Raw genomic sequence first — 12,500 nt, 5'->3', positions numbered from 1 at the left:
TTGTATGTATGGTATGGTGTGGTATGGTATAAATGGTATTGTATGGTGTGGTATGCTATGGTATGGTGTGGTGTGGTGTGGAATGGTATTGTATGTATGGTGTGGTATGGTATATATGGTATTGTATGGTAATGTATGGTGTGGTATGGTAATGTATGGTGTGGTATGGTATACAAGGTATTGTATGGTTTGGTATGCTATGGTGTGGTGTGGTGTGGAATGGTATTGTATGTATGGTGTGGTATGGAATATATGGTATTGTATGGTAATGTATGGTGTGGTATGGTATATATGGTATTGTATGGTGTGGTATGCTATGGTATGGTGTGGTGTGGTGTGGAATGGTATTGTATGTATGGTGTGGTATGGAATATATGGCATTGTATGGTAATGTATGGTGTGGTATGGTATATATGGCATTGTATGGTGGGGTATGCTATGGTATGGTGTGGTGTGGAATGGTATTGTATGTATGGTGTGGTATGGTATATATGGTATTGTATGGTAATGTATGGTGTGGTATGGTATATATGGTATTGTATGGTGTGGTATGCTATGGTGTGGTGTGGAATGGTATTGTATGTATGGTGTGGTGTGGTATGGTGTGGTATGCTATGGTATTGTGTGGTGTGGTGTGGCGTGGAATGGTATTGTATGTAAGGTGTGGTATGGAATATATGGCATTGTATGGTAATGTATGGTGTGGTATGGTATACATGGCATTGTATGGTGGGGTATGCTATGGTATGGTGTGGTGTGGAATGGTATTGTATGTATGGTGTGGTATGGTATATATGGTATTATATGGTAATGTATGGTGTGGTATGGTATATATGGTATTGTATGGTGTGGTATGCTATGGTGTGGTGTGGAATGGTATTGTATGTATGGTGTGGTGTGGTATATATGGTATTGTATGGTAATGTATGGTGTGGTATGGTATATATGGTATTGTATGGTGTGGTATGCTATGGTGTGGTGTGGTGGGGAATGGTATTGTATGTATGGTGTGGTATGGTATATATGGTATTGTATGGTAATGTATGGTGTGGTATGGTATATATGGTATTGTATGGTGTGGTATGGTCTTTATTGTACAACAAGTACAAGAAGATGTCACTTTCAGCACAAACGCGTTCAAGATTAGATGAATATTATACAAAGTTACAGAACAGGAACAGTGATGGGTCCACACGTACGGTGCCCCGTAAAAGGTGGGGAAAAGGTAGACGCTGGGGGAGGAAGAGTAAACAAAAGTGTATTTCCGACTGGGCTCCTGTGGGGATCCAGTCTGGAGTGACAAAAACATGTCGGCCATTTGTTGGCTGCTCTTCAAGTGTGACAGGAAGCTTCTTCTTCATCTCGGTGCACTTTTTCATCCGTGGTGTGGTAAATATGATGATCTGTTGAAGTGGTGTGGTAAATATGATGATCTGTTGAAGTGGTGTGGTAAATATGATGATCTGTTGAAGTGGTGTGGTAAATATGATGATCTGTTGAAGTAGCCTTTTGTTCAACGTTTCCTCACCGCCGTCATATTTGCTCCCTTCACACCACCAAGTCGTCTTCAGGTGCACACGAGGATGACCAGACCAGACCAGCAACATACTCACCGAGACACGGTGAAGAAACTAAACATCAACACTTCATGTTGATAGTAGTCGTGGTCTTTTACATCGACACTTCATGTTGATAGTAGTCGTGGTCTTATAGTAGTCGTGGTCTTATACAACAACACTTCATGTTGATAGTAGTCGTGGTCTTTTACAACAACACTTCATGTTGATAGTAGTCGTGGTCTTATAGTAGTCGTGGTCTTATACAACAACACTTCATGTTGATAGTAGTCGTGGTCTTATAGTAGTCGTGGTCTTATACAACAACACTACATGTTGATAGTAGTCGTGGTCTTTTACAACAACACTTCATGTTGATAGTAGTGTGGTCTTATAGTAGTCGTGGTCTTATACAACAACACTTCATGTTGATAGTAGTCGTGGTCTTATACAACAACACTTCATGTTGATAGTAGTCGTGGTCTTTTACAACAACACTTCATGTTGATAGTAGTCGTGGTCTTATAGTAGTCGTGGTCTTATACAACAACACTTCATGTTGATAGTAGTCGTGGTCTTTTACAACAACACTTCATGTTGATAGTAGTCGTGGTCTTATAGTAGTCGTGGTCTTATACAACAACACTTCATGTTGATAGTAGTCGTGGTCTTATACAACAACACTTCATGTTGATAGTAGTCGTGGTCTTTTACAACAACACTTCATGTTGATAGTAGTCGTGGTCTTATAGTAGTCGTGGTCTTATACAACAACACTTCATGTTGATAGTAGTCGTGGTCTTTTACAACAACACTTCATGTTGATAGTAGTGTGGTCTTATAGTAGTCGTGGTCTTATACAACAACACTTCATGTTGATAGTAGTCGTGGTCTTATACAACAACACTTCATGTTGATAGTAGTCGTGGTCTTTTACAACAACACTTCATGTTGATAGTAGTGTGGTCTTATAGTAGTCGTGGTCTTATACAACAACACTTCATGTTGATAGTAGTCGTGGTCTTATACAACAACACTTCATGTTGATAGTAGTCGTGGTCTTTTACAACAACACTTCATGTTGATAGTAGTCGTGGTCTTATAGTAGTCGTGGTCTTATACAACAACACTTCATGTTGATAGTAGTCGTGGTCTTTTACAACAACACTTCATGTTGATAGTAGTCGTGGTCTTATAGTAGTCGTGGTCTTATACAACAACACTTCATGTTGATAGTAGTCGTGGTCTTATACAACAACACTTCATGTTGATAGTAGTCGTGGTCTTTTACAACAACACTTCATGTTGATAGTAGTCGTGGTCTTATAGTAGTCGTGGTCTTATACAACAACACTTCATGTTGATAGTAGTCGTGGTCTTTTACAGCAACACTTCATGTTGATAGTAGTGTGGTCTTATAGTAGTCGTGGTCTTTTACAACAACACTTCATGTTGATAGTAGTCGTGGTCTTATAGTAGTCGTGGTCTTATACAACAACACTTCATGTTGATAGTAGTCGTGGTCTTATACAACAACACTTCATGTTGATAGTAGTCGTGGTCTTTTACAACAACACTTCATGTTGATAGTAGTCGTGGTCTTATAGTAGTCGTGGTCTTATACAACAACACTTCATGTTGATAGTAGTCGTGGTCTTTTACAACAACACTTCATGTTGATAGTAGTGTGGTCTTATAGTAGTCGTGGTCTTATACAACAACACTTCATGTTGATAGTAGTCGTGGTCTTATACAACAACACTTCATGTTGATAGTAGTCGTGGTCTTTTACAACAACACTTCATGTTGATAGTAGTGTGGTCTTATAGTAGTCGTGGTCTTATACAACAACACTTCATGTTGATAGTAGTCGTGGTCTTATACAACAACACTTCATGTTGATAGTAGTCGTGGTCTTTTACAACAACACTTCATGTTGATAGTAGTCGTGGTCTTATAGTAGTCGTGGTCTTATACAACAACACTTCATGTTGATAGTAGTCGTGGTCTTATAGTAGTCGTGGTCTTATACAACAACACTTCATGTTGATAGTAGTCGTGGTCTTTTACAACAACACTTCATGTTGATAGTAGTGTGGTCTTATAGTAGTCGTGGTCTTATACAACAACACTTCATGTTGATAGTAGTCGTGGTCTTATACAACAACACTTCATGTTGATAGTAGTCGTGGTCTTTTACAACAACACTTCATGTTGATAGTAGTCGTGGTCTTATAGTAGTCGTGGTCTTTTACAACAACACTTCATGTTGATAGTAGTCGTGGTCTTTTACAACAACACTTCATGTTGATAGTAGTCGTGGTCTTTTACAACAACACTTCATGTTGATAGTAGTCGTGGTCTTATAGTAGTCGTGGTCTTATACAACAACACTTCATGTTGATAGTAGTCGTGGTCTTATAGTAGTCGTGGTCTTTTACAACAACACTTCATGTTGATAGTAGTCGTGGTCTTATAGTAGTCGTGGTCTTTTACAACAACACTTCATGTTGATAGTAGTGTGGTCTTATAGTAGTCGTGGTCTTTTTCACCATCTTGGTGCCGCTCAGGGAAAACCAGTCTTCTGCTCATGAAATGAAATCCTCGTTCAAAATTCCGAGTGCTTTGAGTTTGGATGCTAAAAGAACAATTTGTCAGCAATAAATCACCTGAGTGCTTTTGACAGGCGCAGGAAAGAAGTGTGGATAATAAATAATTATGAATAATGAATACAATGTTGAGCAACAGAATATTCATGTTTTTAACATCATTGTTGCAGGAACCTGGGCAAGTCCGGACTAAGAGTGTCGTGTCTCGGACTTGGTGAGTAGACGTCATTTCCCTCTCATTTTTATTGATTTATTTGTATTTGATTCATTACTAATGCGTCACGTTTAGCATTTACTAAATGTCATGTCATCAAGTTCCAATAAGACAGAAATTGCGTAACTAAAGAAAATATTACTACTGTAGTTGTTAGGCCTTGGCAAGAACGAGGACTCGGTTGCAGACGAGAGATGATCGACGCAGGCTTTTTATTCAACACTTTCTGAGAACTCTCTTCAGATAGAGTGAATAAACAAATGGTTTTGAACACTTGACTTGAACACTAGAGTAAAAAAGGAAACGTGGCACAGGGCGAAAAACAATCAACGGAAAAAAATGTGTCAGGTTTAAGCACCAAACTATCTATTAAACAGAACAAGAAGCAAGGAATCAGGCAGAGACAGAGTTCAATTTTGCACATGAGGAGAACGCATGGAGCTGCACACTCAGTTACAGACTCACCCTACGCTCTGAGGAACAGCCCACGCGCTCCTCTATTTATTCAGTAGAGGAGTTCCCTAGTTACATCGCTGAGGCTGCTTCTAAAGGGAGGGGAGGGGTCACATATTATGTTTATATTACATATATACTTACAGTGTGTATATAATACTTAAAATGATGAATATATGTAAATATTACATGTTATTATGAATGTTACTACATTACATATATACTTACAGTGTGTATATAATACTTAAAATGATGAATATATGTAAATATTACATGTTATTATGAATGTTACTACATTACATATATACTTACAGTGTGTATATAATACTTAAAATGATGAAAATATGTAAATATTACATGTTATTATGAATGTTACTACATTACATATATACTTACAGTGTGTATATAATACTTAAAATGATGAAAATATGTAAATATTACATGTTATTATGAATGTTACTACATTACATATATACTTACAGTGTGTATATAATACTTAAAATGATGAAAATATGTAAATATTACATGTTAGTATGAATGTTACTACATTACATATATACTTACAGTGTGTATATAATACTTAAAATGATGAAAATATGTAAATATTACATGTTATTATGAATGTTACTACATTACATATATACTTACAGTGTGTATATAATACTTAAAATGATGAAAATATGTAAATATTACATGTTATTATGAATGTTACTACATTACATATATACTTACAGTGTGTATATAATACTTAAAATGATGAAAATATGTAAATATTACATGTTAGTATGAATGTTACTACATTACATATATACTTACAGTGTGTATATAATACTTAAAATGATGAAAATATGTAAATATTACATGTTATTATGAATGTTACTACATTACATATATACTTACAGTGTGTATATAATACTTAAAATGATGAAAATATGTAAATATTACATGTTAGTATGAATGTTACTACATTACATATATACTTACAGTGTGTATATAATACTTAAAATGATGAAAATATGTAAATAGTACATGTTATTATGAATGTTACTACATTACATATATACTTACAGTGTGTATATAATACTTAAAATGATAAAAATATGTAAACATTACATGTTATTATGAATGTTACTACATTACATATATACTTACAGTGTGTATATAAAATATGTAAATATGACATGTTATTATGAATGTTACTACATTACATATATAGTTACAGTGTGTACATAAAATATATAAATATTACATGTTATTATGAATGTTACTACAGTACATATATACTTACAGTGTATATATAAAATATGTAAATATTACATGTTGTTATGAATGTTACTACATTACATATATACTTACAGTGTGTATATAAAATATGTAAATATGACATGTTATTATGAATGTTACTACATTACATATATACTTACAGTGTGTATATAAATATGTAAATATTACATGTTATTATGAATGTTACTACATTACATATACACTTAGTGTGTATATAATACTTAAAATGATGAAAATATGTAAATATTAAATGTTATTATGAATGTTACTACATTACATATATACTTAGTGTGTATATCAAATATGTAAATAGTACATGTTATTATGAATGTTACTACATTACATAGATACTTACAGTGTGTATATAATACTTAAAACGATGAAAATATGTAAATATTACATGTTATGAATGTTACTGCATTACATATATACTTACAATGTGTATATAAAATATGTAAATATGACATGTTATTATGAATGTTACTACATTACATATATACTTACAGTGTGTATATAAAATATGTAAATATTACATGTTATTATGAATGTTACTACATTACATATATACTTGCAGTGTGTATATAATACTTAAAATGATGAAAATATGTAAATATTACATGGTTTTATGAATGTTACTACATTACATATATACTTACAGTGTATATATAAAATATGTAAATATTACATGTTGTTATGAATGTTACTACATTACATATATACTTACAGTGTGTATATAAAATATGTAAATATCACATGTTATTATGAATGTTACTACATTGCATATATACTTACAGTGTATATATAAAATATGTAAATATTACATGTTATTATGAATGTTACTACATTACATATATACTTACAGTGTGTATATAAAATATGTAAATATTACATGTTATTATGAATGTTACTACATTACATATATAGTTACAGTGTGTACATAAAATATATAAATATTACATGTTATTATGAATGTTACTACAGTACATATATACTTACAGTGTATATATAAAATATGTAAATATTACATGTTGTTATGAATGTTACTACATTACATATACACTTACAGTGTGTATATAAAATATGTAAATATTACATGTTATTATGAATGTTACTACATTACATATATACTTACAGTGTGTATATAAATATGTAAATATTACATGTTATTATGAATTTTACTACATTACATATACACTTAGTGTGTATATAATACTTAAAATGATGAAAATATGTAAATATTACATGTTATTATGAATGTTACTACATTACATATATACTTACAGTGTGTATATCAAATATGTAAATAGTACATGTTATTATGAATGTTACTACATTACATAGATACTTACAGTGTGTATATAATACTTCAAACGATGAAAATATGTAAATATTACATGTTATTATGAATGTTACTACATTGCATATATACTTACAGTGTGTATATAAAATATGTAAATATTACATGTTATTATGAATGTTACTACATTACATATATAGTTACAGTGTGTACATAAAATATATAAATATTACATGTTATTATGAATGTTACTACAGTACATATATACTTACAGTGTATATATAAAATATGTAAATATTACATGTTATTATGAATGTTACTACATTACATATATACTTACAGTGTGTATATAAAATATGTAAATATTACATGTTATTATGAATGTTACTACATTACATACATACTTACAGTGTGTATATAAAATATGTAAATATTACATGTTATTATGAATGTTACTACATTGCATATATACTTACAGTGTGTATATAAAATATGTAAATATTACATGTTATTATGAATTTTACTACAGTACATATACACTTAGTGTGTATATAATACTTAAAATGATGAAAATATGTAAATATTACCTGTTATTATGAATGTTACTACATTACATATTTACTTACAGTGTGTATATCAAATATGTAAATAGTACATGTTATTATGAATGTTACTACATTACATATATACTTACAGTGTGTATATAATACTTAAAACAATGAAAATATGTAAATATTACATGTTATTATGAATGTTACTACATTGCATATATACTTACAGAGTGTATATAAAATATGTAAATATGACATGTTATTATGAATGTTACTACAGTACATATATACTTACAGTGTGTATATAAAATATGTAAATATTACATGTTATTATGAATGTTACTACATTACATATATACTTAGTGTGTATATAAAACCTTGATGGAGGTTTTTGTGTAACGACCGGGTCGCATCGTGGTGCGAGGTGTTCTCCCAAGGATGCAGACGGGCTCGGACACAGCTTGCAGGTAGGAAAATGATTTATTTTTACAACTAAATCAGACAAGAGAAAAACAAAAACGACTAGCATGGGAGCTAGCAAGCAAAATAATCTAGCATGAGAGCTAGCAGGAAGCAAAGTGGTCGTCAGCTGTTGCATGTGAACAAACTAGGAAGCCAGGCAGAGTGCTGCCCGGGCAAAGACTAAATAGCCCTCTGATTAGCGCTCGGGCAACAGGTGCGCGTCCCGAAACGCTAACCAGAGGCAGGTGAGCAAAATCTGCCGTCATGGCAACAGAAACAAAACACATGTGACACTAAACTGTAACCAAACTGTGATCCGAGCAGCGGATCCTAACAGTACCCCCCCCTAAAAGGACAGATTCCAGATGTCCCTTGAAAACAAAAAAACAACTGGAACCCCAAAAAAAAGCAATAGTTCACGAGTCAAGGGCGGGCGGGGGGGTGACTTGGTGGTGGGTCGCCAGGCCACGTGTCCCCGAATCCACCGGGGAAGGGTCAGGTGGCGGCGGCGAATGGAACGCCGCCGCCGCTGGCGAGGCGGGCGAGGCGGGCGACCACGGTAAGGCCACATTCGTGGCCGCCGAGAAGGTGGGCGTGAGTGGCGCCAGAATCTCAGCAGCCTCTGAGTCCTCGAGGGCTGCATGCGGGGACCTGCTTTCCGCTTGCGCCGCCGGACCACTCGAGGTCGCTGAGATGTCGCCGTGGGAGTCGCTGTCGTGGCAGCGGGAGTCGCTGTCGTGGCAGCAGGAGTCGCTGTCGTGGCAGCAGGAGTCGCTGTCGTGGCAGCCGGAGTCGCTGTCGTGGCAGCCGGAGTCGCTGTCGTGGCAGCCGGAGTCGCTGTCGTGGCAGCCGGAGTCGCTGTCGTGGCAGCCGGAGTCGCTGTCGTGGCAGCCGGAGTCGCTGTCGTGGCAGCCGGAGTCGCTGTCGTGGCAGCCGGAGTCGCTGTCGTGGCAGCCGGAGTCGCTGTCGTGGCAGCCGGAGTCGCTGTCGTGGCAGCCGGAGTCGCTGTCGTGGCAGCCGGAGTCGCTGTCGTGGCAGCAGGAGTCGCTGTCGTGGCAGCCGGAGTCGCTGTCGTGGCAGCCGGAGTCGCTGTCGTGGCAGCCGGAGTCGCTGTCGTGGCAGCCGGAGTCGCTGTCGTGGCAGCCGGTGCTGGTGCGAGAACCAGTCGTGGTGCAGGTGCTGGTGCGAGAACCAGTCGTGGTGCAGGTGCTGGTGCGAGAACCAGTCGTGGTGCAGGTACTGGTGCGAGAACCAGTCGTGGTGCAGGTACTGGTGCGAGAACCAGTCGTGGTGCAGGTACTGGTGCGAGAACCAGTCGTGGTGCAGGTACTGGTGCGAGAACCAGCCGTGGTGCAGGTACTGGTGCGAGAACCAGCCGTGGTGCAGGTACTGGTGCGAGAACCAGCCGTGGTGCAGGTACTGGTGCGAGAACCAGCCGTGGTGCAGGTACTGGTGCGAGAACCAGCCGAGGTGCAGGTACTGGTGCGGGAACCAGCCGAGGTGCAGGTACTGGTGCGGGAACCAGCCGAGGTGCAGGTACTGGTGTGAGAACCAGTCGAGGTGCAGGTACTGTTGTGGGAACCAGCCGAGGTGCAGGTACTGGTGTGAGAACCAGTCGAGGTGCAGGTACTGGTGTGAGAACCAGTCGAGGTGCAGGTGGCCTAGCTGGCGGTTGCGGCTTAGCAGGCCGAAAAACCGGTGGTGGCGGCCGGGCAGGAGGTTGTGGCTTAGCACGCCGTAGGACAGGTGGTGGTGGCCGAGCAGGAGGTTGTGGCTTAGCCCGCCGAAGGACAGGTGGCGGTGGCCGAGCAGGAGGTTGCGGCTTAGCACGCCGTTGTGCCACCCCACTCGCACAGCTCCCAGTACTAGCCCCCCCCTCAAAAAGCGGATCCCAGACGCGCTCCTTGCGGATTGGAACCGTCTTCAAGGGTGGGTGGTGGGAGGTCCGGGGGAGGGCTGAATCCTCTCCTCTAAATTGTCCAAAATGTCTTTTCTTACTCCCCACTTGAGACTGGGTGGGAGCACAGGGGGAAAAAATATGTGCAGTGGGCGGAGCAATAGTCACTGGGGGTGGAGCTAGAAAGTCAGGTGACCGGGACTGACTAGATTTACATTTCACAAAAATGTCCTGATAATGTCTTATCTTAGAATTCAAGTCCTTAGGAGGTGGCTGATAAAAAGGAGCAGAAGAATTTTAAAAAAATTCTTCGTCTCTGACGTCATCCACAGTGGGCGGGATGACGTCATCTGTGTGGGTCTCCAGCTGACTGACAGCCCAATCGGTGAAATGTTTGGCAAAGTGGTCGATAGGGTTGCCAAACATGTGAGGAGGGGATACTTGGGCTGAATATTGCTTACTGTGTACCGGTGGTGGAGGAGTCTGTGGGAGTGGCGCGTCTTGGCAGCGAAGTGAAGACCTCTTTGGTGGCTTCCGTCTTCGCTGACGCGTCCGGTGGTGCGGAGGTGTGGCGATGTCCTCGGGCCAAACGGAGTGGATTGGGACCAACCTTCCGTTAGGACCCCATATCAGGTCCTGGCGCTCCGAAGGGGAATAGCGGAGAGTCTCCGCCTCCATTGCTCGCAACACCATCCACGCACCTTCGTCCATCTCCTCCGACGTGCTCGTTGCGGAAGAACTTCTTCTTGCTGGCTTCCTACTGTAACGACCGGGTCGCATCGTGGTGCGAGGTGTTCTCCCAAGGATGCAGACGGGCTCGGACACAGCTTGCAGGTAGGAAAATGATTTATTTTTACAACTAAATCAGACAAGAGAAAAACAAAAACGACTAGCATGGGAGCTAGCAAGCAAAATAATCTAGCATGAGAGCTAGCAGGAAGCAAAGTGGTCGTCAGCTGTTGCATGTGAACAAACTAGGAAGCCAGGCAGAGTGCTGCCCGGGCAAAGACTAAATAGCCCTCTGATTAGCGCTCGGGCAACAGGTGCGCGTCCCGAAACGCTAACCAGAGGCAGGTGAGCAAAATCTGCCGTCATGGCAACAGAAACAAAACACATGTGACACTAAACTGTAACCAAACTGTGATCCGAGCAGCGGATCCTAACATTTTGGATGTTTTTGTGGGCGCGTTATAGACAGAATAGTTAGCTCCATTGTTAGCTGACTGTGGCTAACATTTCTTTACGATTTAGAATGCATAAAAAAGAAAAAAACACATGTCTTCTTGTCTTACATAAGGACTGTGAATGATGGAGACAATTCCAAAAAAGTGCATTTCCCCTTTCAAGGACATAGTGCCCTTGAACAAGGCACTGACTGAACTCTGTCAGACCGCCTGGAGGGAAAAGTCACACAGTTGAAATTGTGGTATCAGTCCGATACCAAGTAGTTACAGGATCATACATTGGTCATAATTAAAGTTCTCATGTGTCCAGGGACGTATTTCCTGCTAATTAAAACTTCATTAACTACGCCATCTAGTGGTTTGGAGGCTGCTGACTTAAACTTCATTAACTACACCATCTAGTGGTGGGGAGGCTGCTAACTAAAACTTCATTAACTATGCCATCTAGTGGTGGGGAGGCTGCTAACTAAAACTTCATTAACTACGCCATCTAGTGGTGGGGAGGCTGCTAACTAAAACTTCATTAACTATGCCATCTAGTGGTGGGGAGGCTGCTAACTAAAACTTCATTAACTACGCCATCTAGTGGTGGGAAGGCTGCTAACTAAAACTTCATTAACTACGCCATCTAGTGGTGGGGAGGCTGCTAACTAAAACTTCATTAACTACACCATCTAGTGGTGGGGAGGCTGCTAACTAAAACTTCATTAACTACGCCATCTAGTGGTGGGGAGGCTGCTAACTAAAACTTCATTAACTACGCCATCTAGTGGTGGGGAGGCTGCTAACTAAAACTTCATTAACTACGCCATCTAGTGGTGGGGAGGCTGCTAACTAAAACTTCATTAACTATGCCATCTAGTGGTGTGGAGGCTGCTAACTAAAACTTCATTAACTACGCCATCTAGTGGTGGGGAGGCTGCTAACTAAAACTTCATTAACTACACCATCTAGTGGTGGGGAGGCTGCTAACTAAAACTTCATTAACTACGC

At 39.1% G+C, this 12,500-nt stretch overlaps 1 protein-coding gene across 4 annotated transcripts in view; it reads left to right on the top strand.

The window, feature by feature from the left end:
• The window catches only part of kcnab1a (potassium voltage-gated channel subfamily A regulatory beta subunit 1a), a 116,486-nt gene that overhangs the window by 69,608 nt on the left and 34,378 nt on the right, over positions 1 to 12,500 (top strand). For all 4 annotated transcript variants that reach the window (XM_062067284.1, XM_062067281.1, XM_062067283.1 and 1 more), the window contains one exon: positions 4,336 to 4,379. In XM_062067284.1, coding sequence (XP_061923268.1) covers positions 4,336 to 4,379 — 44 coding nt within the window. The remainder of the gene's footprint in view (positions 1 to 4,335; positions 4,380 to 12,500) is intronic.

Source organism: Entelurus aequoreus, linkage group LG13 (assembly GCF_033978785.1).
Source record: "Entelurus aequoreus isolate RoL-2023_Sb linkage group LG13, RoL_Eaeq_v1.1, whole genome shotgun sequence".
Lineage (NCBI taxonomy): Eukaryota > Metazoa > Chordata > Actinopteri > Syngnathiformes > Syngnathidae > Entelurus > Entelurus aequoreus.
Note: the sequence above shows the minus strand (reverse complement) of the source record. Positions and strands in the feature narration are given on the sequence as shown.